The sequence below is a fragment of the Lygodium microphyllum genome, chromosome 13 (genome assembly GCF_053477565.2).
Source record: "Lygodium microphyllum isolate KBCC chromosome 13, Lygodium_microphyllum_v1.1.10, whole genome shotgun sequence".
Lineage (NCBI taxonomy): Eukaryota > Viridiplantae > Streptophyta > Polypodiopsida > Schizaeales > Lygodiaceae > Lygodium > Lygodium microphyllum.
The window spans coordinates 147,990,579-148,015,209 of NC_141147.1; the positions used below are offsets into that span (position 1 = coordinate 147,990,579).

The 24,631-nt window shown below is 43.7% G+C and overlaps 1 protein-coding gene across 2 annotated transcripts in view; it reads left to right on the forward strand.

The window, feature by feature from the left end:
* The first annotated feature begins 341 nt into the window (after window positions 1–341).
* LOC148027332 (uncharacterized) overlaps window positions 342–24,631 on the forward strand; it is a 62,562-nt gene continuing 38,272 nt past the window's right edge. The window contains exons 1-2 of one of the 2 annotated variants that reach the window (XM_087691900.1): window positions 342–656; window positions 784–982. In XM_087691900.1, coding sequence (XP_087548026.1) covers window positions 457–656; window positions 784–982 — 399 coding nt within the window. In that variant the 5' untranslated portion in view covers window positions 342–456. The remainder of the gene's footprint in view (window positions 657–783; window positions 983–24,631) is intronic. The other variant, XM_087691901.1, reaches the window with a different exon arrangement.

A 24,631-nucleotide genomic window follows, 5' to 3' on the forward strand; every position in this document is an offset into this window, starting at 1 on the left:
TTTCTATCTTCCATCCATCTTGATTCTTTTCTTGAAACCCCTCTTGTTTGTGGCTTGGCAGATACCCCCATTGACTTTGACACATGGCTCCTATAATGAAAGTGGAAGGTTTCATTTTGAACACACTTCCTCTTTGCATCAGCTACGGTGGACCTGCCACATCATAAAACGGTCTACCGCAGTTTTCAACTTTTTGAGAGAATAGTCCCTCACGAGGGAGGGGTATCATCGTAGACTTGTCCGTCGGCCAAAAGTGTGAAATGGGCCTTGGTCGAGAATCCAACTGCGGGGAAAACGAGTGCTAGCGAAATAGGAAACAACGTTTGAATTACAAGGCATTTATTTACGCATAAAGCAGCGGTATCTTTATCTTGTTTGAGATATGGATAAATCTCCCAGACGAGCGCTTGCATGTTGAGACGAGATTTGGCAAGCGTTAGCTGATCGACGGAGAGGATGGCTGCCTCATCATTATCATCATCATCATCATCATGCGCTGCTTATTCTTATTTTTCTCCAAATGAAACCGTTGCACATTCTCCTGGTCATCGCCACTGTCTGTCTGCTGCTTCTTCCCTCTCTTCGTCGTCATTGGGGAGGTCTCACCCGGTACTCCGGCTCAACAGAAAGAGTGATATACCGCTTCTTCTGTCTCGGTGCGTTGTTTTTCTTCTGTGTTTTTCTTTTCCTCGGTCGATCAACAGTTTTTTTGCACTCTGTCTTGGCACGTACTGGTTCGCAACAATGGTTACACATCCAAAATTTTTGTGATATTTTTCTCAGAGATGGGAGGGCTGCGGTGTGTCCCTCAGCGTTGCCTCTCTCCTTCTCCGAAGAACTCCCCAGCCAGTTCTTATCAGGAGCTGCCCTATTTGGCATTCTCGGCTTTGGTGCACTCCGAGCTTTCGTCTACTTCAGGATACAGGTGTGTGGCTTTGTGTGCTTCTGTCTAGCACATAGGCCGAGGCTGCCATTCAGCATGGTATGTGTATCCTTGCTTAGGGATTATCGACGGGGCATGAATCTACTTCACACCATTAGGCTAGATATGTGTTTGATTCTTAGAAGAACAGCTCCAAACTGAGCCCGCCTTATTTGGTTGCTTAATCAACGTCCTTCGTGCAATACTATTACTGCTCTCACTAGCACGAGGGGCACACGAAGTTGCCTTAGGCATCCGAGGACTTTGACCAACTTGTGTTGTCTCATGCTTGGCGATACTTCTTTCGTTTTTGTGCTCAAAATGGGGTGGAAATTATAGGGCGATGTTTGGAAAAGGTAGGATTTGGCATGGATCAATTTGAGGGAGGACTTCTTTGATTGAAAATGAGAAGGAAGTGTTTACTTGTAAAACACATATGTGAAGAAGATTTTGACAGGTTCACTCTTTTCATTAAATGAGAATATCCTTCTCGCAATTAATATAGAAGCATAATATCCTTTGAATGAGATAGGATTTTGAGTATTAATAATAATCTCACAATTTGTTCCAACTTCCAAGTGACAAGAATCCAATGGATTATGACCATTAATTATTAAGGCTTAAGCCTTTCACTTTTAATGCATTCCCCATTAATGTTAATGGCAATTGGGGTAGCTGGGGGACAAGGGCCAGAGAGAGAGAGGCCCTCCCACTTCACTGTGGGCTAAAACTAAACCTTGTCGTAGATTTTGGAAGATTACTACTTATTTATGACATTAAACATTAGCACCATTTGGAATATGATAGAGAGTTAGAGGAATCTTCCCTCCTTATTATCAATAGCTATATAAAGGACCATTATATATCCATTAATGTTGATGGCAATCGGGGTAGCTGGGGGTCAAGGGCGAGAGAGAGAGAGAGAGAGAGAGAGAGAGAGAGAGAGAGAGAGAGAGAGAGAGAGAGAGAGAGTATATTAATGTCTCTAAAAGGCCAATGTGGCCTATGAGACCAAAGCAATACATACAATGATGGTGTGTTTCTCATCTGGAACGAGAAAAAGATGAAAAACACATGCCTATAAAACAGAAAAAAATGAAATAGTGTCCTATAAAAGGGAAACATGTCAGTGATCTGAAAGTGAGAGTAGAGAAAGGAAAACTCTCCATCAATGATATGTCTGTTCTCTAAGGAGGTGTATATTTGCATGGCTGAGGCGTCTCAACATCTGTCTCCTGTGGCGCTCAATGATGGCTTTAATTTGTCTGTGGTGTGGATGTCTAGGCCTTCGTCCAGGTGGACGTGGGCGCCTAGACCAGCTAAGTGCCACTGCTCTATCCAAAGGGACACCTACAGGAGATGAGGTCTAATGATGATGTACTCCTGTAGGTTGTGTGGCAGTAGTAGTGGTATCTGCCATACTTTGTCGTGTATCAGTGAAAAAATCAGTGACTGCTCTCTGTCTATGTGAGCTGAGCTGTGGGGGCCTCCCACTTCGTAGAATTGTTGCTCTGTGCCTCTGGAGCTCCAAGAGGTAGAATCCCAAGCATCTCTGATCCTCAAACTGCATGATCCGTCTCAGGGGTCCAAAACCCTCTCGAAACAGACAGTGGCATCTACCTCGTATGTCATAATATACAGTGCATCGGCAGATGTAGTGTTCCTCTGTCTCTGGCTCTCTGTCGCATAGTGGGCATATGTGTTCTTCTGTCTATATACCCTCCCATTTGCCTGTCTCAATCCTCAGGTGGTGGGATGAGGTACGGATTTGACCAATAATTGTGCGTAGTCCATGGGGCAGCTGTGTCCATGTAATTGGGTCGGGTGATGAAACCATCCTCAGATACTTGAAGGAAGTGGGTCTGGTAGTGTGCCATCCTCGTGCCATGGGGGGAGGGGGGTTGGATCCAGGTCTTCTCCGTATCTAACTTTAGTAGGTCTGCTCTGATCACATGGTTTAGCTCTCATCGGCTTAGGTCAAGTGTAGGGCAATCCAGGCTATAGTTAAAGGGGGGTAGTCTGTCAATCTGCAGCCCATGTAGACTCATCCATGTACTCATCTGAGCATACCAACAGTGTCTGTCACCATTTGTTGCTAGTTGTCTAGAAGAGGCTAGGGCTAGCCGTGGGTACTATCTTGGGGGAGCTCCCATAGTCTATGTATGAAAGTCACTGCCTAGACCAAGGCCTCAGCCACCATGGGTGATGCTCCCAACTGAGCTCTGATAATCTCGTGTGGAGTTGAGCTCTTCGCTCATATCATACGTGAGATCATCATGACCATTGGTTTTTCCAGATGCTCCCATCCGTCATAGTATTCCTTCTCTGGTCCATCCTGGTCTCCCAAAGGCTATCTCCTCGTGTGAAAGAGACTCGGACCCCAAATAGCTGCCCCATATAAGAGTGTGGGTGTAACCAGGGTGTCAAAAAGCCACAGTTTGGTACGCGGATCATGAAATTGTATGTGAGCACATTGCCTCTCCAATGCACCTAAAGTTGCATATGCTTTTGCCAAACGAGCCTCTGATGTCTCTCTTCAAGAGAACTGTGGTCCCTTCAATGTGACCCCCAAATAGACATACTGCCTAACCATCTCCACTGGCTCTCCATCAAAAGTAAACTGGTGCTCAGCTCTTGTCACCCAAGCAACTGAAGTGTTAAATACCATAACTTTAGTTTTCCCAAGGATCACCTTAAGATCTCTATCTCTGCAAAAAGCTGATAATGCATCCAAGTGTCTATTTAGTCCCTCAAGTGAGTTAGATATAAGTACAATATCATCGGCATAAAGTAATAATGGTATCAGCACTCCAGCTAGGCTGGCTCCGGCCCCACCAGTCCTATCCACATATTCTGAAATTTCATCTATACACAGCCCAAATAGTGTTGGTGAAAGTGGACAGCCTTGTTTCACCCCAATGGTGCTATTGACTGTATCTGAGATGCCCTCAGGTGTTCGTACTCTGCCCGTCACTGTCTCATACAAGGCATAGATACTCCACTGTATCTCTACAGGCACATCAATGTTTTGCATTCCTCTCATGAGTCTAGCACGTGGCACTGTGTCAAAGGCCTTGCGAAAGTCCACAAAACAGCAATAGATCTTTTTCTTGAATGGCTTGCATTCTTCGATGAAGGCCCTCAATGTAAAGATATGGTCTAGAGTTGCATATCCCCTCCTGAAGCCAGCCTGGCCTTTTGATCTCAGGCCATGCATCTTGGCCCATTCACTCAATGCTTGTTCCACGATAGAGCCATATATCTTGGCCAGCATGTGTCCAATCATGATAGTTCGGTAGTTACCAGGTAGTGCGGGGTCTCCACTCTTAAAGAGCGGCACAATAATATGGTCTGACCAATAGGTTGGAAATCCCTCACAAACTACCCTATTAAAGATGTGAGCCAGCGTTGGTGCCAAAGAGAGAGAGAGAGAGAGAGAGAGAGAGAGAGAGAGAGAGAGAGAGAGAGAGAGAGAGATCCTTTGTAACTTGTAGCACTTAGAACCTCTTCACATGATGACGTAGACTGTCGTCATGTATCTTGTAATCAAGTAGTCTTGTATTTTTTTCGTAATTAATATAATTACCTTTTACGAAAAAAAAAAAAGAGAGAGATCCTTTACTCGTCAGATGACCCGGCCCTAAAGGAGTTCTCAGGGACAAAAAAAAGAAGTGGTGGGACAAATTTATCCAGCTCTGGAAGTCTAAGGTTCCGTATCAGGGTAAAGTGTTCATGTGGAGGCTGCTCATTGGGGGTCTTCCAACGGGAGAAGTGCTATGTGCCTGAAAGATCTCTGCAAGGCGGTGTGTTTTATGTACCACATGTGATGAGACATTGCTTCACCTCTTTGTCTCTTGCTCTGTTGCATGATAGATCTGGAATTTCATTTCCCGTGTGTGGTTCTTGGTGACCCAGCACCGCATACCAGTTCCTTCGTGGATTATGGGAAATATGTCCTCTATGCCATCTTTGTCTTCAGATTGTTCCTGCCTATTCCATTTTCTTAGATGGACAGCCCTGTGGCACATATGGTGTACTCGCAATGCCTTTATTTTTGATTCGGCATCGGGCATCCATGGGCATGTGGCCCGTGTGCGTGGATTGGTGTTATGGCAAATCACTTCTATGATGTCAGTTGACTTGGTCCTTCCGGACATTGCTGCTCCCTGGCTGGCGATTGTTCACTCTACTCCAGCTGTTCTTTCTGTCTGATTTATTAGAATTGGTTATGTAATAGGTTGTTCTGAGAGCCTGCTCACATCTTGTAAATTTGTACAGAGACAATGTGAGAGAGAATGAGTATGCTGACCTGATGGTCTGATGTAATAGAATGTAAGAGATACAGAGAGAATGTTGACTTGATGGCCTCATGTAAATATTTACTACTTAATTCAATTATCTTCACGAAAAAAAGAAGAAAAAAAGAGAGAGCTCCTTTATCATCAATAGCTATATAAAGGACCAATATTTATCCATCTTGAATTTCATTATCTATTTCCATGAGTTTATCGTGTCTAATGTGCACCATTATCATGCATAAAGCCAAGGTGCACTTTAAGTTCATGTTGGTGCCACGCCCTCTATTCTTACCCTGAGAATACCAGCCTCTTAAGGCTTCATGTTGGCCTTGGAGAGAGAGAGAGAGAGAGAGAGAGAGAGAGAGAGAGAAAGAGAGAGAGAGAGAGAGAGAGAGAGAGAGAGAGAGAGAGAGAGAGAGAGCGATGGCGGGGAGACAGACGGCGACCCTTCTGCTGCCGCGAACTGCCTCGCCGGTTGCTGCGCGTTGACCTACTGGCTCGTCTCACCTATTCGGCCCGTCGCGGGACCTGCCGCCAGACCTGTACGTCGACCTCGCTTGCTAGCCTGCGCGTTGACCTACTGGGCCGTCTGACCTGTTCGGCCCGTCGCGGGACCTGCCGCCAGACCTGCACGTCGACCTCGCCTGCTAGCCCTGTCCGGCCTTGCCTGCCAGCCCTGTCCACCATCGCCTTGCCAGACCTGTTCGCCCTCGCCTGTCTGATGCAGCCCTCGCCTGTCAGCCGCCGCCATCGCCTCTCAGACGCAGCCCACGCCTGTCAGCCGCCGCGCTCGTCTGTCAGACGCCGCCCTCGCCTGTCAGACGCCGCTCCCGCCAGTTAGTTGCCGTTGTGCTCGCCCCAAACTTGTGCACGGAGACAGAGCAGCCTTGCCTTTACACAAACACTGAGAGAGAGAGAGAGAGTGACGACTGCCCGTGTGCCTGAAGACCCACCCGCTTGTATTCGTCTGTGGCCGCCTGCTCCGCCTGTGCCTGTCTGCTCGCCTGACGCCTGCCGTCTGAAGCCTGTGGTCACAGAGCACAGGCTTAGCCGTAGCCTGCTCCTACTTGCTTCTTCACAGAGAAGACAGCAGTATGGCTGGCCTGGATATGGATTTTCTAGACCGGACGGTGGCAGTCCTTGGCCCTGATTCCGATACAGAGGAGCCCGAGGATATGGTGCCATGCATGGAGGAGATGCCTCCGGGTTCTGAACTGCCGCCTGCGGGCAAACGCTCCAAGCATACTTCTGACGAGCCAATGGGTCCTCAGGAACGTTCCTATGCGCAGGTTGCCTCTGATCCTGTGGATTCGCAGGAGATTGACTGGGAGCATTTGTTGGACTTTGCCAATGCTCTGCTTGGCGATTATGTCCAGCATAATAATGAAACTTTTTCTGACGTGGGAACTGATGATGTGCTGGAAGCCACGGTGGACCCGAAATCAGTCTTGCGGTCCTTTTCGGTGTTTTATGACCGTGCTGTTATACTTTTCTTCACTGGCAGGATCCCAATGCTTTCACATATTCGCCAGTGGATGCACCATTTATTGCAAGGGGAGTGTGTTGAGGAGATCTTCCTTGGACCTCGCGGCTTTTATGAGGTGCTGTTGAAATCGGAAACACATCGAGCTGAGCTCCTGTCCAAGTTGCCATTATTCTTTGATCGCCGCTTGGTCCATGTTGTACCATGGCGCCCTATGGGCGACTTCCAGCGTCTGCTTCAACGAGAATGCCCGGTGTGGGTGGAAGTGGAAAATTGTCCGGCGGTCTATTGGCCATTGTTGAAGGATGCGATGGCAGTTGTGGGAACAGTGCTGGTTCCCCCAAGCCTCAGGGCTATGAATCGAAACCGTTTATGCATGTTATGGGACACGGCCAAGAAAAGGCCTGCGTGGCTTAGCCTCAATTGTTCTGGCATGCATCCTTTGCATTTTCGCTTGAAATGGGGCAACTTTGCAGGACACTGCTTTTCATGTGGTACATTGGGGCATTTTATGGCCGAATGCCCCGAAAGACAACCGTCTTCCGAGGATGCGCATGTTGTGCTGCCCAAGGATGACATGGTGCTTGATGCCCCGACACAGGAGGCCCTTCAGCCATCTAATGTCGTGGATAAATGCAAACAACAGGTCCTGGGTGTGGATTCCCGTAGCACTGATTGGATTGAGGCACGTCAAAAAAAAGGTAAAAAGTTGGATGCAGGCCTGGCGGATCCTGGGCCTAATGCTTCACAGGATTCCGTGCGCACGTATATGCGCAGGAAAGAAATGTTCACTTCACAGCATGCTACGCGTACTATGGCCCCGTCTGCCCCCCGTAATCAGTCTACAAGGAAAGTCTATATAGACGGTCCCAAGGGCCCACCTGCTAAGCTGGCGTTTGATACAAAAGGTAATGTGATTACACCCTGGGATCGGCGTTATCCTCGCCCCACTCCCAAGGCAGTGGATTTTCCTTCTATCTCTAAAGCAGGTCGCCAGAATTCGTTTGCAGTATTGGCTGATTTTCTGGATGAGGGTGTCCTGGATGCTCTCGCGGAAAAGGTGAAATCGAGGCAACAGGCGCCTCGTTCCTGACTTTCTTATTTTGAAGACATATGAAGATAGCCACATGGAATGTGCGAGGCATTTGCTCTCGCCATAAGCAACATGCCATGTGGACTGTCTTGCATGAGAACCAGTGGGATGTATTGTGTGCAGTTGAGCACAAAAGTCACGGTGAAGCAGGAAAAGTTGTGGATTGTCATGGATTCCGTCTGTTTTATGCAGGGGCACATGCTACGCACTATTCGAGCGTGCTGATGATTGTCCATGAGAAATACCAGCCTGTTCTTGTTAAAAATGATGTGCAGGGCCGCTTTCTGGTAATCGAAGTCTTATTTGAAGGAGAGATTTTATGGTTGCTGGGTCTCTATGCTCTGAATGATCCCGCATCCTGACGGGATCTTTGGTCGACTTTGCAGGGCTCGATGTCACTTAGCCGAAGGGGGTTTTTGATAGGAGATTTCAATATGTGTGTTGACTCTTCTCAGTCCACTTCAGGGCATTCGGTAATGGATACGCCGGAAAGCCGGGTGTGGAATTCCTTTGCTTTGCGCGTACTTAAGCAAGATCTTTGGTTGTGGCTTCACCCTTCTTTTTCAAAGTTTACTTTTCATTCCGCACAATATGCAACTACTTGGTCGCGGTTGGACCGAATGTATATCATGCAGGGGGATGATTTTCTTCCCGAGATGCTGGAAATGAAGGTCTTGTAGCAATATGCATTGTCGGACCATTTCCCCCTCCAGCTTGAGATGCGGGCACAACCTATTGCACCTTTTATGCAGTTGCTGGATAGGCTCCCTTTACGTTTCAACTCCTCTTATTTGAAGCATCCCATTTTTCAGGGCTATATGCAGCAATTGATTGAGAGGTTCTTATTGGACTTCGCCTCTGAGGGCTTGGCTTCATTTGCACGGCTGCTCTCTAATGTGCAGCGGGTTGCTCGGCAGTATGGGATCCATCATGCCTCTCTTTGTCGGCGACGTCGACATGCAGCAGAGGGCTTACTGGCTTTGGTCCGTTCGTTGCTCGTGGATACCCCAGTTGATGATTTTCTGCAGTCACTGGAGAGGCGTTTGGCCCATCTTATTCAAGTATTTCAGTTGAAATCTTATCAGCAGGCCAAGCTGCATAACTTGACTGACACATTGCAAGATAGTGCCTGCCAGTCTCATAAGTTCTTTCGCGCCTTGGATGCTTCTCCTGCTCGGGAAAATATGACTAGATTCCAGGATTCGGAAGGTCACATGGTCACTGATCCGCAGACCATTGTTAATATGTGCAGAAATTATTTTATGGAACTTCTTGGTTCTTCTCCCTCGCCTTCTAGCCAGGTTACGCATGCCTGCTCGGTCTTCTATCATCTGGTCCGCCAGCAGGTTCCACTTGATATGCAAGCCACTTTGGAGGCGGATATTTGCGAGGAGGAGGTTATGGATGTTTTGTTGCACCTGCCTAAGGATAAAAGTCCTGGTTGGGATGGTCTCACCAATGAATTCTTTGAGAACTCGGCCACGCAGCTGGTGAAGCGATTGGCGGTCATGTTTCAGCAGGTTTGGGAAACAAGGGTCATGTCTTCCTCATGGAAAGAAGGCCTTATCAAACTGATTCCAAAGGTCCCTTCGCCGTCAATGCTGCAACACTGGAGACCAATTTCTTTGATGGGCTCGATGTATAAAATATTCTCCAAAGTGCTGGCGAATCGGCTTCACAAGCACCTTCCAGCGATTGTGCATCCTCTTCAATATGGTTTCATTAAGGGCCGCAACATTCTGCATAATATCTTAAATGTGCAAATGGCTATTGACTATGCGCGGCACTCCAGTCAGGAAGTGGTATTGATTCAATTGGACTTGGAAAAGGCGTTTGACTATGTGGATTGGTCTTTCATTGCAGATCTCATGTCTGCTATGGGTTTTGGTACTCGGATGTCCCGATTGATCTACACCATTAGTGCTGCGGCTTCTTCAAGAGTTATGCTCAATGGTGGGGTTACAGAGCCATTTGTCCTTGCACGCTCGGTTAGACAGGGTTGCCCTTTGAGTCCTCTCTTCTTTGCCCTGGTGACTCACCCGGTCCTTTCAATGTTATCCTCAATGGTGGCTTCTGCTCAGTTGGCAGGATTGTCTCTTCCTTTGGGGCAGCACTTCATTAGCCAATCTTTGGCTGATGACACCTTTATGATTTTGCGGGCGGACAGGGACAACATTTGAAAGGCATTAGATGTTTGGACACTCTTTGTTCAGGCCTCTGGTCTTCGCATCAATGCCTTTAAATCAGCCATACTCAGTTGCACGGAGCCTGATTTACAGTCATTAGGCTGGCAGGGCCAGGTGGTTTCCCGTGGCTCCATTGTCAGGCATCTTGGATACCCATTGGAGGTGGATGTACGGCCAAAAGACCTACTGGAGTGGATTTCACAAAAACTGGCGGCGAAGTTTATGTATTGGAAGTCGCAAGCGTGGCCATTCCATGTCCGCCTCAAAGTGGCTCAGACAATTATGCTACCAATGCTGACGTATTTCCTGCCATTGTTGCCGTGGACGCCTACTACTTTGAAGGCCCTCACTCATCCCATTCGTTTCATGCTATGGAAGAAGGATTCACTGCAGGCAAGTATTTCGTGGATTTCATGGTCACATACATGTACCCCTAAACGCATGGGTGGTGGAGCTATTTTGGATGCAGAAACTCATATGCTGGCTCTTCGTTGGTCTCTTTTTCGTGCCATATGTGTGGATCATCACCCGTGGACCATCATAGCCCGTTATTTTCTTGAGGACAGCGGGCTACGCCATGGTAATACACGACTTCGGGCCTCCTGGTGGCATGTCCTTAATGCTGACGCTCGATTTTCCAGTCCCTCTTCCTCTCTGTTACTGCACTTGGTCGGCTCTTGGAAAGTGGTGCTCCAAAAGGCCCGTTGGCATCCTGTGGGGGACCGCTTGGAGACTAACTCCTTTCAGCTGGAATTGTTGGCAGTATCGAGATTACTTTCATGGGAAGACAAACATCAGCTCAGACCGAGATTTAATCGCATGGCCCGTTTAGGTGTGACCTCGATTGCGGATGCTACCCTTGCCACTCGCAATGTTCTTGCATCGTTTCGGACTGCTAGGAGACTTTTCAGGATCCCGCGCGGATACCGTGGTTTATGGGAACAGCTTTTGTCGGAGCTTCAGGGTAGGCAACCCTTTCTTGCCCTGGCTGTGGATCGTCCTTGGTAGGACTGGGACCTTGCAGGCCGGTTGAGTCTGGAAAAGGCCTCTACTAATCAGGTGTATCATCTTCTCATTCAAGATCACCAATGGCTGGGTGTGAAAGCTAATACTGTTTGGGGACTGCGGAAATCGCAGTCATGGTGGCAGGCAACGCTGATGGAGGGCTGGCTGAATAAGGCACCTTTCAAATGCAAGGTCTTTCTTTGGCGGGTAATGATTGGTGGTCTTCCTCTTGCCTCGTCCCTTTCCAAGCGTAGAATCTCGAATGGCAATTGTTTCTTCTGTACCACTACTGCGGAATCGGCCCGACATCGTTTTCTTTCTTGCCCGCTCGCCAAGAATATTTGGTCACTCTTGTCGCAAATCTGGCGCGCAGTGGTGGGGTCCTCACTAACTCCTTTCGATTGGGTCTTTGTGCGCCCAAAGTACCCTATACCGCCACAGTTACATATGAAGATCTTATTTCACTTTTTTAGATACTGGGGATGCTGGCACATTTGGACCATGCGCAATGCTTTTCTCTTTGATTCGGCCTCTAATGTACCGAGACATATTGCCAGGCTTAAAGGGCTCTTGCATTGGCAGCTAGATCTCATCCGGCACTCCGACTTGCTCCCTCGGGAGGATTTGGTTCCCTGGCATATGGCAATTGCCTCTGGGTCGTTGCCATGATTGGTGTAACCCTTTTTAGTGCATTAGTACGGGGATTCCCCACATGTTGGCCTAGGGCCCTCGTGTCTCTTGTAATCATGTAATCATGTAATCTTGTGCCTTTTTTTCGTAATTAATACAATTACCTTTTACGAAAAAGAGAGAGAGAGAGAGAGAGAGAGAGAGAGAGTTGGTTCCCTGGAAGACACCAATTTCTGCTGCTTCATTGCCTTGACTTTTGTACTCTTTCAGTCATTTGAGTCCTGATTTTCTGTACTCTTGTAGTCATTTGATATAATATAAATTACTCATTACTAGAGAGCAGCAGCAGCAGCAGAAGCCTTTGATTTTCCTGCCCTGTCTAAGGTTCTTCTATCTATCTGCAGTAGTGACAGGGACAGCTGGGCAATAGGCACAACAGGCAGACTGCACAGCAAAGTAGCAGGCAAACAGGCTCCAGATTAGAACTGCACACTGCCCTGCTCACAGACCTGCATCTGATGTGTTCCCAGCCTGTCTGATGTGACCTGTACTTGCTGCTTGCAATGGCCTGCTGGTGTTTTTGCAGTCCTGTGTGAGCCTTCAAGGCTTCCATGAATTTCAGCTTCAGGCACTGTGTCTTCAGACTTTGTTCAGCATAGACAGAGCAGGCATAGTTACCAGGAACAGGGAATGGGACCCCTCGGAATGGGGGGAACGCCCAAAGTTAGGGAACGGGAATGGAGGGACACACACACACACACACACACACACATATATATATATATATATATATATAGAGAGAGAGAGAGAGAGAGAGAGAGAGAGAGAGAGAGAGAGAGTCAACACTTAAGTCTTAGAATCTAGAGAGAGAGATCATATCAACCATAATTCGTGAAATTAGAGACATAATAATCAAGTTTCAGCAAAAATAAAGATTCAAAACATTGCAATCAACAATGGATTGTCACATTCATGATTCAACATTGTAATCAACAATGTTGCATAGGTCCAACAAGTGTGCAATGAAAGGCACAAAATATGCACTAAACTTTAAAGTCTAAAGATCCAAGTTACAATAGCTCCAATTTCCAAGTCAATACGCTAAAGTTCCAAAAGGCTAGCCGTTAACTGCTTTGATTCATGCAAGATGGCTCCATTGTGCTTGAATGCTCATCTTGTTGAACAACATCCTGCCCATCACCATCACCATCATCATCATCATTGTCATATTTTTCCTAATGTATAAAAGAATCAGCCTTTGCAACTGATGTACGAGCTAGCGAGCGAACATAAACTAGGTCATTCGTCTTCATTGTATCAAGACAATTTCTCTTCTTTGAGTGAATGTGATTGAATGAGCTTCATAGTTGCTCTAAACAAGAAGAGTTAATTGTTTTGCTAAGAATACGAATAGCCAAACTTTGCAACTTTGGAGCTTCTGCCTGATAGTCCTCCCATCAAAAAGTAGCTCCAATATTTGTCTTGTCCTCTAGTGCACCCTTTGTAGTACCAAACATCCCTAATGTTTGTTGATACATAGAGAGCTGATTTTTGATTTTGCGTTGCATTTCACGGCTAGAATAAAGCCTTGCAAGCAATGTGTTTGAAGAGCACCCTGCCACGGCACCATAAGAACTACAAACCGGCCAAGAGAGGCTGCAAATACATTTGCTGGCCACAAAAACCTGCAAGAAACCTTTCTTCCTCACCAAGAACCATTGCTCCAAAACACACAAGTGAATGGCACACAAGAAATTGAGAAATTCTTCCATCCTCACTCTCTTCCTCTTCCTCACTCTCCATGAGATCTTACAAAGGAGCACAAGAGAGGGAAGCAAGAACAAGAAAGATGAGAGTTGTGCCAAAATGAGAGAGGGAGAAATGAACCGTGACAAGAGAAGATAAAGGAAGAGAGAGAGGGTGTAACCACCTCAACCTCCCACCTCCTCAAATCCCACGGATGCAACCACCTCCTTTTCCTTTCTTGAATTATGAAATTCAAATTTGCATACATTGGCTAAGTCTAAGGACCTTTCAATTTTTAGCATGAGACAAAAGGTGTTTGACCTTTCCTTTTCCTTTCAACATTTTTTTAATGTGAGCCTTTTGGACTACACATTTTACATTGCTTCATATAATGATTTTTTCACAAGATGGTACAAAAGCAAAGTGTCAATTTGCAAAGGATGTTTCCATGTTGAGCACATTTTTGTGCCTTTATTTGCACTGATTTCCTGGTTATCAGTGTTCCAAGCCTTGACCACCTCAAGGTCTCTTTCTTGCATCTTTCCTTGAAACTCAGGATCATGCACATATGTTGCAACAACATGCATAGAAAAGTCATACTCATTGCATCTTGCTGATGCATAACTCCTTGATCTACTCATACTTATTTGCATTTGGTTTCAAACTCTCCAACCTCTTAATCATGCAATCCATACCTTCATAGATCTTCCCAATGCACGGATCCATGCCATCTACAAGCCTCAACATGTGCATAATAGGATCAACCATTTGGTTGGTGCGATTCACCTCATCCCAAAAATCTCTATCAAAGACATATACATTACGTAACACAGCAGTAGCAGTGGCAGCCCAGTTCAAATTTCATACTCATTACTAGCAAATAGCTCCCTAATTGCACCTTTGCAATAGTGCAATCGACCAAGCATAAGAAAGTTATATGTAAATCGTGTATCCGAGTATTTGAGAAGTTCTTTGTCACTTCTCTTGTGAAACTCAGCATGCAAGTACTGATGATTACATATAAATATGATAATCTTGTTGCCTTTCGCAACAAGAGATGCAATCCATGGCAAGTCCCTAATATCCTTCAACAAGTTATTCAAGCAATGTGCCATGCATGGACTAAAGGTGATATGTGGATACATTGCTATTAAAATGTTTGTTGCTGCCCTGTTTTTAGATTCACCATCTGCCACAAACCGCATTACATTTTTTGCCTCAACAGCTTGCACTACTCAAATGCCAATACATCTGCACTCTTTCGAGTCTCTGAAGCATCATGACTACCAATGAAGTATACATCCCGCGAGAATATGCGAGAACACCATGTATGGACCTATGGCGTGTGTCACTCCATCCATCTACTATCAATGTCACTCCATTTCTTGCCCATTGATTGCGAATATTTGTTGTTGCAATCTCTATGGCTGCTTTCTCCTTCTGAAGCAATGTAGTCCTCATAGTTTCTTATGAAGGGGGACTTATATGTGGGTTCATACTCTGCAATCTTTATCACCATATTTAAAAAATAAGGTGACCTGGCTGATTTGAATGCAATATGGTCATGGTAAAAAAAACATGCTACTGCTGCATCTGTTTCCTCTTTTTTCTTTGGTTTCCATGAAGTGTGCAATGAACTCTGTCTAACACCACGGCCTACTGCCACTGATGGCCCATGAGAAGGCTGCGTAGCCACTAATCCTGGTGGTCTTCTGCATGAAGCATCATGCCCTGCTGGCCTTGGAGTCCATGTTGTTGGATCTACTGCTATATTTGGCGTCCTCTTGGCATGTGAATTCCCCATAGAAGTGGCTATGCGGTCAAGTAACTCTTGCCTTTTCTCAATTGATACATTGGTGTAAAAACGCACCTCTTTCCCCTCCTCATGTAGAAGATGGGCTTTCACTTTATTAGCCCCACTAGTTCGAGCATAAGAGCAAAGTTTGCATTTCGAAGGGTGAGCCCCTTCACCTCTTAATGACATCCGTGCATCTACCTCATCCCACCATGACCAAGTAGTGCTTTGACTTTGTCCAGTTGTTGACGAAGTACTTGCTGAGGATGATGAAGATCCCATAGATGTCAATGTTGTCATCTATATAGAAGTGACAAATAATCAGTAAACTTCAATGAAATTGCAGAAATTTGCAGTCAAAATTTCAACATCCATGTGTCAAAGTTCAATGAAATTGCAGAAATTTCAGCCAAAATTTCAACATGAGCGTCGAGATTCCTAGGACCTCACCTAATCATGGGCAGGAGTCAAGCTAGGCAGACAGGAGAGGTGGGCCCCATGCAAGGTAGGCGGGAGAGATAGGTGGGAGAGGCAGGCGGGAGTAGGCAGGGCCCAGGCGAGGCAGGTCCCAGGCGAGGCAGGTGTGGCAGGCAGAGCAGGTGGGAGAAGCGAGAGCAGGCGGTCGACACAGGTGGGGCAGGCGGGAGTAGCGGGAGCAGGCGGGCAACATAGGCGACACAGGTGAAGTAGGCGGGAGTAGTCGGAGTAGGCGGGCGACACAGGGAACACAGGCGGGATAGTCGCGTAATGTAGGTGACAAAGGCGAGAGGCACGGGAGAGGTGAGAGGTGTGGGAGAGGCAGGAGAGTTAGTGGGTCAGCGAATCGACCTTTAAAAAAAAATCAGTTGTTGGAATGGCGGTTCCAAACAGGGGACGGGAATGGGAGGGAACGGGCTGGAACGTTCCGCCAACGTTTCTTGGGCTTGGACCTCCCGGAATGCGTTAATCTGTTCCTATGTGCCGGAACGGGCGTTCCCTGTCTCTATGAGAGTAGATAACACCCACATGAGTACCTATTGTTAGATGAAAGGCAAGCTGGGACATTGATATGGATGAGATGCAGGTGTCTAGTGGTATTGATGTAGATTTCCTTGATTAGCATCTTGGATAAGGATGGGCAAATGTTGCAAACTGATTGTCGATGCTCGGGTCTCAGGTGTTTTGGAGATGCCTCAATAGGGTGTATGTGTTCCTCACTCGTAGCAAGATGTGTCCTTTCAGTATATGTGTGCTAACGGTCTCGTGAATGACTATGTGCATGCAAATGAAGATAAAGAGAACTCCTTACCAGATGGTGATCATGTGGTGACTATTTTGAAAACAGATTTAGTATTGCAGCAGATTTTTGCCTTTCATAAGAGGATAGTCATCTTTTATTTCACGGGAAGGATTCCCTTGATAACTCGTATTAGAGCATGGCTGTAGTCAATGCTTTTGCCTTTCATAAGAGACAATCATCTTTTATTTCACGGGAAGGATTCCCTTGATAACTTGTATTAGAGCATGGCTGTAGTCAATGCATCATAATGATGTTAGTGGGCAAGTGCAGGCTCCTTCTAGGCTCCCTCTTGTGGAGGAGATTTACAATGGACAGAAAGGGTTCTTTGAGGTCCTCTTTCAAACTTCAGATGCTTGCGTGTGCATAATGCAGCTTATCCCCTTGTTTTTGGATGGCTAGTTGGTTCTGAATTCCATGATGTTCTTAGGCAAGCATGTCCAATCTAGGTGGAGGTGGTTAATTTTCCTTCGCATCTATGGTGCCTCCTTTCTTTGGTTTTGAGATCTCTTGGTGGTCAGGTTTTGGTAGAGCCTTGCTTGGCTTCTTGCAATAGAAATAGAGCTTATATGCATTGGGATATTGGAAAACCGCCACCCAAAAAAATTCGATTTGAGGCATTGGGATTGCATGTGTTGGTTTTTGAGCTGAAGTGGGGGCCTTTTGCAAGACAGTGATTGAGAGGTTGGAGAGTTTGGAACCAAATGCAGACAGGTATGAGCAGATCAAGGAGTTATGCATCAGCAGATGGAATGAGTATGACTCTCCTATGCATGTTGGAGCATATGTGCTTGATCCTGAGTTTCAAGGAAAGATGCAAGAAAGAGACCTTGAGGTGGTCAAGGCTTGGAACACATTGCTTGCAAGGCTTTATCCTAGCCGTGAAATGCAACGCAAAATTAAAAATCAGCTCTCTGTGTATCAACAAACATTAGGGATGTTTGGTACAGAGGATGCACTAGAGGACATGACAAATATTAGGATTGCTTTATGATGGGAGGACTACGGCGTAGAAGCTCCAGAGTTGCAGAGTTTGGCTATTTGTATTCTTAGCCAAACAATTAGCTCTTCTTGTTTAGAGCAACTATGAAGCTCATGCAATCACATTCACTCAAAGAAGAGAAATCGTCTTGGTACAATAAAGACGAATGACCTAGTTTATGTGAGCTCCAATCTTCTCTTGCTAGCTCGTACATCAGTTGCAAAGGCTGATTCTTTTATACGTTAGGAAAAAGATGATGATGATGATGATGATAGTGATGGTGATGGGCAGGATGTTGTTTGGCATGATGAGCATTCATGCACAGTGGAGCCATCTTCCATGAATTAGAGCACTTAGCGGCTAGCCTTTTGGAACTTTAGAGTATTGACTTGGAAATTGGAGCTGTTGTAACTTGGATCTTTAGACTTTAAAGTTTAGTGCATATTTTGTGTCTTTGCAATGCACACTTGTTGGACTTATGCAACATTGTTGATTACAATGTTGAATCATGAATGTGACAATCCATTGTTGATTACAATGTTTTGAATATTTTTTATTGTTGAAACTTCATTATTATATCTCTAATTTCACGAATTATGTTTGATATGATCTCTCTCTCTAGATTCTAAGACTTAAGTGTTGACTCTATATATATATATATATATATATATATATATATATATATATATATATAGAGAGAGAGAGAGAGAGAGAGAGAGAGAGAGAGAGAGAGAGAGAGAGAATATGTATATATATATGTATATGTGTATGTATATCTATATCTACTATATATATATATATATATATATATATATATATATATATATATATGTATGTATGTATGTATGTATGTATGTATGTATGTATGTATGTACTATATTTTATATTTTATATATATATATATATATATATATATATATATATGTATGTATGTATGTATGTACTATACATATACACACACACACACACATATATATATATATATATATGTATGTATGTATGTATGTATGTATGTATATGTATATGTATGTATGTATGTATGTGCACACACACACACACACACACACACACACACATATATATATATATATATATGGAGAGAGAGAGAGAGAGAGAGAGAGAGAGAGAGAGAGAGAGAGCACTTAAGTCTTAGAATCTAGAGAGAGAGATCATATCAACCGTTCCCATTCCCTAACTTTGGGCGTTTCCCCTGTTCCGGGGGATCTTGTTCCCGTTTCTGTTCCCCGTTCCTAGTAACTATGATTCATGTATTTAAGGCCTTGCTTGCTCAATTGCCTCTATGTTTTAATGAGTCTTTTTTGCTGCATGATCATGACTCCGAGATCTTTCAATCGGAAATAGACATGTTGCCCCCATTTAGTCTTCATCCTTTTGTGCAGGTTTCTTACTCTATTTTGTAGATTTCAGCCATCAGCCACCTACCATTTTGGTAACTATGATTCATGTATTTAAGGCCTTGCTTGCTTAATTGCCTCTATGTTTTAATGAGTCTTTTTTGCTGCATGATCATGACTCTAAGATCTTTCATGTTGCCCCCATTTAGTCTTCATCCTTTTGTGCAGGTTTCTTACTCTACTGTGTAGATTTCAGCCATCAGCCACCTACCATTTGTTGTCCAACCATCACTATCAAGCCCTAGGGGGCCTATTTCCAGCAATCGCCTTTCCGTTTGAAGGTCTCCATCTGTTGCATCATCATAGCACCCAAATAGCTTGTGTTTTCAGCATTTGGTGCCACGCTACTATGTGTCCCCCTAGGTGATTGTTGTAGCACTTGCGTTTTTGCTGTCTAGTAGGCTGCCTACGTCAGCAAACTCCTCTCTGGTTGTCACCTAACAGTTCTTTGCCTGAGATGATTAGTTTTCAGCCTTCTTTGGTGGTACATTGTTGTGTTTACTAGATTTCAGCCTTTGACTATTGTGCTTTGATGACCAGCTTGCTACCCTTCATTATTCAGCACTCTCTTATCTCTGATGTCTTATAACATGTTACCGAATCACAATGTCTAGGCACCTTCTTCTCAGGACCCCATGATGTCTTATTAGGCTTCTCCATCATTGGAAGCCTTGAGGAGGCATTATGGACTCTGCAAGGAAGATGACACCTCACCTTCACCTTCTTTGTTTTCTCCTGTTCTAAATTTCAGTCTCATGTCAAAGGAGTTTCAAGAGTACTTGCGGATCATGTATAGCCGTACTTACACCTCTCCTATTGAAACCAACCTTCCTTCTGTGGATGGGTGGTAAATCCCTGATTACAACTTAATTACAGCAGCAAACAGTTAATGCAAATTTGAAAATACAAATTTACCTACTGATCTTGGACAATGCACATCCGATTGGTCCCAAAATTGGCGCCTCTTTTGGTATTTCTTTAGCTTTATTGAAGAAGAAGTTGATTTACAATGGAATTCTTTCAATCCCTTTTGGTATTCCAACTCCCCTTGTTGTTCAAAGGCCTAGTATTAGGTTCGTACAACCCCTTTGAGTATGAATCAAAACCCTCTTCTATTTCTCCTTTCAGTGTGCAAGATCCTGATGATTTTTTGTATGTAAACTTCAATAGAGAGGGCTCTTGAACTAGATATCCATCATTGGGTATATCTACATCTTCTATTTTATCAGAGCATGTAAGTCACTCTTCTTAGAGAAGAAAGATGAGAAGAAAAAGAGATGCTATTATCTTATAATAATAGGGAGCCAAATAGGCTCAAACATTAGTTGTAACCTTTGTATATTTCATAAAATCTTACTTTCCAACCATATACATCATACACATCAATAACAATGTTTTTACGTAATTAGAACAACTCTACTCATAGATATGAATAATCTTGCACTAAATCAGCCCATAAATACTTGAAAATCCTCACATTGGATAAAAAACAAAGCTCTTTTTCAACTCAATACATCCAATTTTCAACCCAGGGTAGCACTAAACTAATATTCATACAAAAGTGTTCACTGTTTCTCTAGTTTTAGGACAACAAAGCAAGGATTTCCATCTTCTACTCCATGTGTCCCTATCCCTCCTCCATGGGCTTCTCATGCGGTTACCATGTCTATGCCTAGCTAGTGAGCTTCAAGAGTTGTCCATTAAGGAAGGGGATGATCTAAAAGTTAAGTTGGTCAAATATCAGCGGCTACTCGTAGAATTTTCTACTACTAGCTCCTTGAAGTTAGATGACGATAAAATTACATTCTTCTTAAATAAGTTGCCTAACAAATACTTCCATTTTATCCAGCATATCATCTCACTACCTAGATTGCTGAGCTTCTACGAGTTTGCTAGTTCTTGTGTTACGCAAGGCTATACGAGAAAGTCCACAAGAAAGTCTCCACACAACCTTACTCAAAGCTGAGAGAGCTGGTCACCTCTTCTTTGGGAGGGAAAACCAACAATGGCAAGAATTGGTGAGATGCAATTCAAGCCAAACAAGGTGACCTCTCTTCTTTAGACAGAACCAAAGAGACAAAATCTATGTGGCAACAACCCCTGAAAAAAAAAGGATTTTGCACATACTGCTAGAGATCGGGCCATGTGGACGAGGTGTCACGTGTGTCATACCAAGGGTAGGGTCTTCCACCTAGAAAATGGAACCAGTCTATGACTCACATAAAGCAGTAGTTCCTTCAATTAATACTTGGTCTTTTCACATACACATACAAATAGAGACCTCACTCCCTCACTCAACACTAGATTGGCCCCGAAGACTAGTGCCCCTTTCGGTATTTCTTTATCAATTAAAAGATGGAAAGTTACAAAAATGAAATGTTCCAAAGTACAAAACTTGTGAACAGTTGGCTTTCATATTTTCTAAGCAAATTTTAGCTGCATAAGGATAGTACAACATATCCAGAACAACATCCCAACAATAGGAAAACACTTTATGTGACCATAACTAAATAATTTAAGTGTAGAATTGCAATCTGCAGAATTGTGTATTTACTGTTTTTACTGTCCAGCATATCCAGAACAACATCCAAGTAGGAAATCACTTTCTGTGAGCATAACTTAATAATTCAAGTGCAGAATTGCAATCTGCAGAACTTTATATTTACTGTTTTTACCTTTTTCTTGACCTTTTCTCAGCCTTATTCTATTCCAGATCTGTTCCATACTAGTTGGACTACAAACCCTTTGATCTTGGCATCATTCTACCAGTAAAAAAGTCCCACAAACAGCACTAAATCAAAGCTGAAAACCTTGTTCCTGTTTGGCGTGGTCATCACTTTCTTTAGTTCCTGCATTGGAGAAGCAATCAGCTGCTCTTGAATCTGGATAGTGAGGCTCTTGCCTTAGCAGAAGTGCAAAGAAAACACAGAACTGTACATTCGATGGAATCAGCCCATCATGCAGAGCATTTTCTATGAGAATAGAGAGAGAGTTGACCAGAGGGAGCAAGCTCTACCTCTGTACATGAGTCAGAGATGAAGAAGTACTCTCTATAGCTGATGTACTTCCACCAATTTGCCCTCAGCCATTGAAAACTGCACGCTCAGATTTGCCTCTCTTACCTATTACGTTTTTTTTAAATGCTCTCTCTCTTTTGGGAATTTGTGCCCAAATTGTGACACATGGCATATATATAACAATTTTGCTGTTTAAATCTTCCGGTCTGAAATTCTCCATGATCGGTGCAAAATTTGACCTTGGCACAGACTAGAGAATTAATCCTCGTGCAAAAACGAAGATAATGATGCGAACGGATTTTGGGGTCCAAAAATAGTAACTCTCTAAATTTTAGGGATGGTGACCCCTGCATTCCTAAAGTTGTTCTAAGCAACTTTTATCATCGCAACCACATCAAAAAGTGTAATGTGGCTCAGTTACGGTGACTTTTATTCCGTGAGCATTCTCACATGTGCATCTTTTATCTTGGCCAAGCTCATTGTCCTGCACCATCTCTAGTGGCTAAGCACACAATCCCAAACCACTGGCAATCTATTTTTCAGTGCTCATTCAATATGGAACTGGTCCCAAGGCTCAGACAAACCATTAGTTTAATTTGTCCCAATGGCTGCCTCTTTTGGCCATGCAAAGATCTCGGCTTAATCCAATAGAAGTCTGGGGGTAAAAAGCAATATCAACTAAAGAAAAGAAAAATAAAATATTTATATAAGTAAATAAGGAAAGCAACTGCAAAAAGTATCACCACTTGGTGACATATCCCCCTCTTGAAAGAAGCAAGCGACCTCGATTGCATGCCACACATGCTAACGGATGACACAGGACGATAACAAGATTCTCGATGTTATTAGTGCCATTGCATGTATCACTTGCCAATAGATGACATGGGGCGATGGTAGGAGTTTCCCCACTACCATTTATGCCATTGCAAGTTCAAGTCTCACATAGGTGGAGGATCACATCCTGTATCCAACTATGGTTACCAGGAGCCTTTCTAATATACATGTTTCTGGACGCAACACAAGGCGATAGCACGTATTCCCAAACTATTAGTGTCACAACATGTATAATCATTCAACTGAAGTGTAACAAATACAACTTCAAAGCACTAAGATTTCATTCAATTATACACATGTTAATGCTAAGTGTAAAGTTGAAACCATATATGGTGCATTATTCAATGAGATGCAATATTCAACTGTACAATAGAGAATGCACATTGCTTCAAAAAGCATTCTAAGTCACTGTAGGTTCCGGCAAGAAAGCTTCTCGGTAAAGTTGCAATAATTGAGGTGAATCTGCCAATTCAACCTCTTCCATCCATTTGGCATCCATTGGTGAATAGTTCTTGAACTTCACAAAAAAACTTCTTATAACTCTAGCTTTCACTTTCCTATCCTTATATGCCAATATTTGCTCAGGAACTAGAATCTCATCTAATTCCTCTACTTCAGGTTGTTTCTCTTGAACCATATCTTCTGGCACTTCATCAATAAAAGGCCTCAATAGGCTCACATGGAATGCATTATGAATTTTTCAAATCTTTGGTAATTTCAGCCTATATGCCACGTCATTGATATTCTCTGAGACTTGAAAAGGGCCATAGTAACTCATACTTAGCTTTGGAAACAAACGTTCCTTGCCCTTCTGTTTTCTCAAACGTGCCTTTTCAAAATGCAATAAGACCCAATCATCCTTTTTGAACAAGAGTTTTCGACGATGACTATCAACAGTTCTTTTCTGTTTAGCTTGTGACTTTTCTAAGGCATACTTGACCTTTTTATATGCTTCTTCCCAATCTTTTACATAACGATATGCTTCAAACAAGTTATCTTTTGTCTGCAAAATGGAAGGCAATTCCTTTCCACCTTCCATAACCCAAAAGATGCTTTGCTAGTAGATGAGTGTACAATATTATTGTATGCATACTCAACCAATGTCAAGTAGTGTTCCCAAGAAGTCTTATGGTTTGAAACATAACACTTAAGTAGATCTAAAACAATTGAATTTGCTTCTTCAGATTGTCCATCAGTTTGTGGATGGAAAGAATATGAAAATTTCAGCGTAGTGCCCATGTTTTCAAACAATGCTTTCCAAAACAAGCTAGTCATTCTTGGGTCTCTATCACTGACAATTAATCGTGGCATTCCATCGTACTTGAAGATATTATGCATAAATATCTTAACCATGTGTTTTGACTTAACCTTTTTCCTTACAAGAATGAAATGTGCATGTTTGTTGAATTTGCAAATGATAGTCCAAATTCCATCATTCCCCGAAGAAGTTCTTGGAAGATTAAAAATGAAATCCATGGCAATACGTTTCCATGGCCTTTTTGGAATAGGCAATGGTTGCAATAACCCTAGTGCCTTCTCTCTATCAAATTTGACCTTTTGGCATATAAGGCAAGATTTGACATATGCATCAACATTAGATCTCAAGGTTGGCCGATAGAAGAAAGTCTCTACTGCTTTGACTGTAGCATCTATACCACGATGTCCTGCATACGGTGAAGCATGACTTTCTAATAAAACTTTTGGCCTTAGCTGTTTTGTAACGCATAGTCTTCCATGCATCATGATAAAGCCTTCTTTGAACACATAATGATCATGATGTTGGCCATTGATCAAGTGTTCATAGATTTCAGAGAAATCTTCGTCATCAGCATACTGCTCTTTCATATCATCCAATTCATGGTGATAAGAAATTGAAACAGTTGACACCTTGGTTTGTGAGATAAAGTATCTGCAACTACATTACTCTTGCCTTTCACATGCACTATCTG